General features: G+C 34.2%; 1 protein-coding gene across 3 annotated transcripts in view; it reads right to left on the bottom strand.

Moving 5' to 3' along the window:
• The window catches only part of LOC111088602, a 35,061-nt gene that overhangs the window by 2,273 nt on the left and 29,828 nt on the right, over positions 1-2,960 (bottom strand). For all 3 annotated transcript variants that reach the window (XM_022399218.1, XM_022399219.1, XM_022399220.1), the window contains exon 9: positions 531-594. In XM_022399218.1, the coding sequence (XP_022254926.1) occupies positions 538-594 (57 nt within the window). In that variant the 3' untranslated portion in view covers positions 531-537. The remainder of the gene's footprint in view (positions 1-530; positions 595-2,960) is intronic.

Here is a 2,960-nt window from a genome sequence, read left to right as displayed (position 1 = left end):
CTAACCTACTATATATATATATATATATTAACGAATATGAAAACATCGTTAATTTCGGCCATCTTCATTCAGGTACAGTGAGGAGAAAAGGTAAAATAATGATTTGTACTACATGCTAAAATTTCCTCATTAGCCAACACAACACAGTACCGATAATTTAATAAAAATATTACACCTACAAAAATTACAGTACTCGTTGCATGTAAAAAACAACACATTAATAATAAAATGAAAAGCAAAACATTCATATTTAGATTGTTTGTTCCCTCTTGAAGTTAACTATTTCGAGTAAAGCAAAAACATAAATTATAGTCATTGCCATCTAGCGACTCAAATCTGAAGTAAATTCGAGCAAAAATATTTACGTATTGATGCAAATTACAAGATGAATTCGTTGAAACTGTAATCTCAGAAAACAAAAACGTCATAAAGTATACGTGGCAGCTGTTTAGTAGTTAATAATAGACAAGGCTATCTAGAAGTAAGTAAAATAAAGATACAGTTTGTAAAAATAAGATATTTATACATACTGTCAGACTAATGTACATGGCGTTCTTGAGTAAGAAAATAATCTTGTGTCAACTGTTCGAAAGCCTGTAAAAAAAGAAAAAAAAATATTATATATACACACGCACACTTGCGAATCCGTGGGTCTATGGCCGACATTTACAGGGCCGTTATAATGTAAATTTAATTTCTTTAACCAAATTACGAATGGTAATTACTAGGTCCACTTATTTACGTACTATAATGTGAATCAATACCAAATTTTGGGCCCCCTTTCGGGATAAAAGTGTTTTCGCGAAATATCTGGGTTCCTTAAGGTGTTGAGTAAAAACTTTTGCCTTTGTGCAAATATCGGGGCCGAGACGGTTCATTTGGCCCCATTAGGAGTTGGTGAGTCCAGCAGTTTAGGAGAAAGGTTTTTCGGAAAATCCCCTGGTTCCCCAAGAGGTGGGGTGAAAAATTTTACCTTTGTACAAACCTCGGGACCGAGACAATTCGTTTAGAATCATTTAGAAGTCTGTGCAACCAGCGGTTTAGGAGGAGTTACGTGACACACACTCATGGTAGGTATATTTACATTCAAAAAAGGTATGGAACTCATCAACAAATAAGTCATTTTATTCCCACCAGGAGGTAGTAAGTGATGTAAAAATATGTACACCGTTTTCACAGAAAAGGGATCATAATTAACTGTTTAACTAAATGTTTTTTTCTACTATCAAGATGAAAAAACCTACGTGTGACAAGATTACCTAGACTTTTGTTGTTATTTTTTCGACATTACACCTGTAATACAGGCATGGCGCCAGAGTTTTTTGTAGCACTTCTGTAGACTTATTGTGGACCCCCTTAAATTTTAGTTCAGTTTTATAGTAAATTATAAAGAATATATTACAGAAAAAGTACAGAACTGAATAAAAACATTGCTTTTTTTTTCAAGATGACTTCTTGTCTTTGGGGTCTGGATTAAGTGCACGCATCTCCTAGCGTCGTTACTACCGTATATATATATATATATAATATATAAGTAGATGTTGCAGAGTGTGGGGGTTTGTGTTATAACCCTTTAAGTGCACGCATCTCCTAGCGTCGTTACTACCGTATATATTAATATATAAGTAGATGTTGCAGAGTGTGGGGGGTTTGTGCTATAACCCTTTAAGTGCACGCATCTCCTAGCGTCGTTACTACCGTATATATATATAAGTAGATGTTGCAGAGTGTGGGGGTTTGTGCCATAACCCTTTAAGTGCAAATATCACGGACTTGGAAAACGGAACATATGTTAATTTACTTCCTACTTCCTCCTAGTTGAGACACACTTGTCTTTACCTCCTGTTCAAGTTTGAGGCTTGAGAAATATAACGTTTTTTGGTGATTGTTAATAGGTGGCGCGACTTGTCTAAGGTGTCATTTTTGCGATCACCTTTCAACATGCACACATCATTTCTGTTATAGCCTTTCAACTAGTTTCATTCAAGACCGCTAAGTGTATACGAAATAAATAACACATTTTTCAAAGCACAAAGCTACAAAATGGGCTATCTGTGGTGTGCCCACCAAGGGTATCTAAGCTCGGATTTTAGCGTTATAAGTCTTTAGACTTACCGCTGAGCCATTAAGGGACTAACGAATTTCTGAAATTGACATCGCTGAACTAGTTGCAAAATACCAATCATAATTGTAACTATACACGAATTTCAACCCTCAGTTAGTCGCGTGAGGTCATTATGACCCTATGCAATTTCTTTAATTAATTATTACGTGATAGATGGCACTTTACTTAGCCCCACCCACAGTAGCTTCCTTAATTGTATGTCTGTCCATGTTGCAATCGTAATCAGTTCTGCAGTTTTAGGTTTTTGCAAAATTTGAGATTGAGGTCATATTTACCCCACGTGACTACTTGGGTTATAATTTTTTGAAAGGTCGGTTTGTTTCATGTGACTTTAATTTACTTGATTTTATGTATTTTTTCTTAGTTTGTGGCTAAAAGTTGTTTTTTTATTCTATATTTCTTCTTTTCTGGCATTTATCTGTTAATCGTTTGGTTTAGATGATATCCAATTATTTCTTGTACATCTTCATATTGCCAATTTGGCTTTCATTTTTATACAGGTGGCTAGATAAGAGACTTACCACCACTGCAATACGTTTTAATTTCATTATTCTATTTTGTAAGAGTTTGAGCCTCATAATAATTTAAATACAGCATCGGGGTCATAATGACCCCAGGCGACAACGTACCGTATTTGCCCGAATATAATGCGCATCCAATTTTTGAAAGGTAAAATTTAATTTTGTTTTTTATACAACAGTTGTACAACATATATAGTATTGTACGTACAATACGTATAGTTTCTAAATACAGTAAACAATTATCAATGCATTAAACATTTTTGTAAATCTTTCATTGAATTTGTTTTAGTGTCAATTTTACAAAATTTATTGAA

This window comes from Limulus polyphemus, unplaced genomic scaffold (genome assembly GCF_000517525.1).
Source record: "Limulus polyphemus unplaced genomic scaffold, Limulus_polyphemus-2.1.2 Scaffold4109, whole genome shotgun sequence".
In the NCBI taxonomy this organism is placed as follows: Eukaryota; Metazoa; Arthropoda; class Merostomata; order Xiphosura; family Limulidae; genus Limulus; species Limulus polyphemus.
Note: the sequence above shows the minus strand (reverse complement) of the source record. Positions and strands in the feature narration are given on the sequence as shown.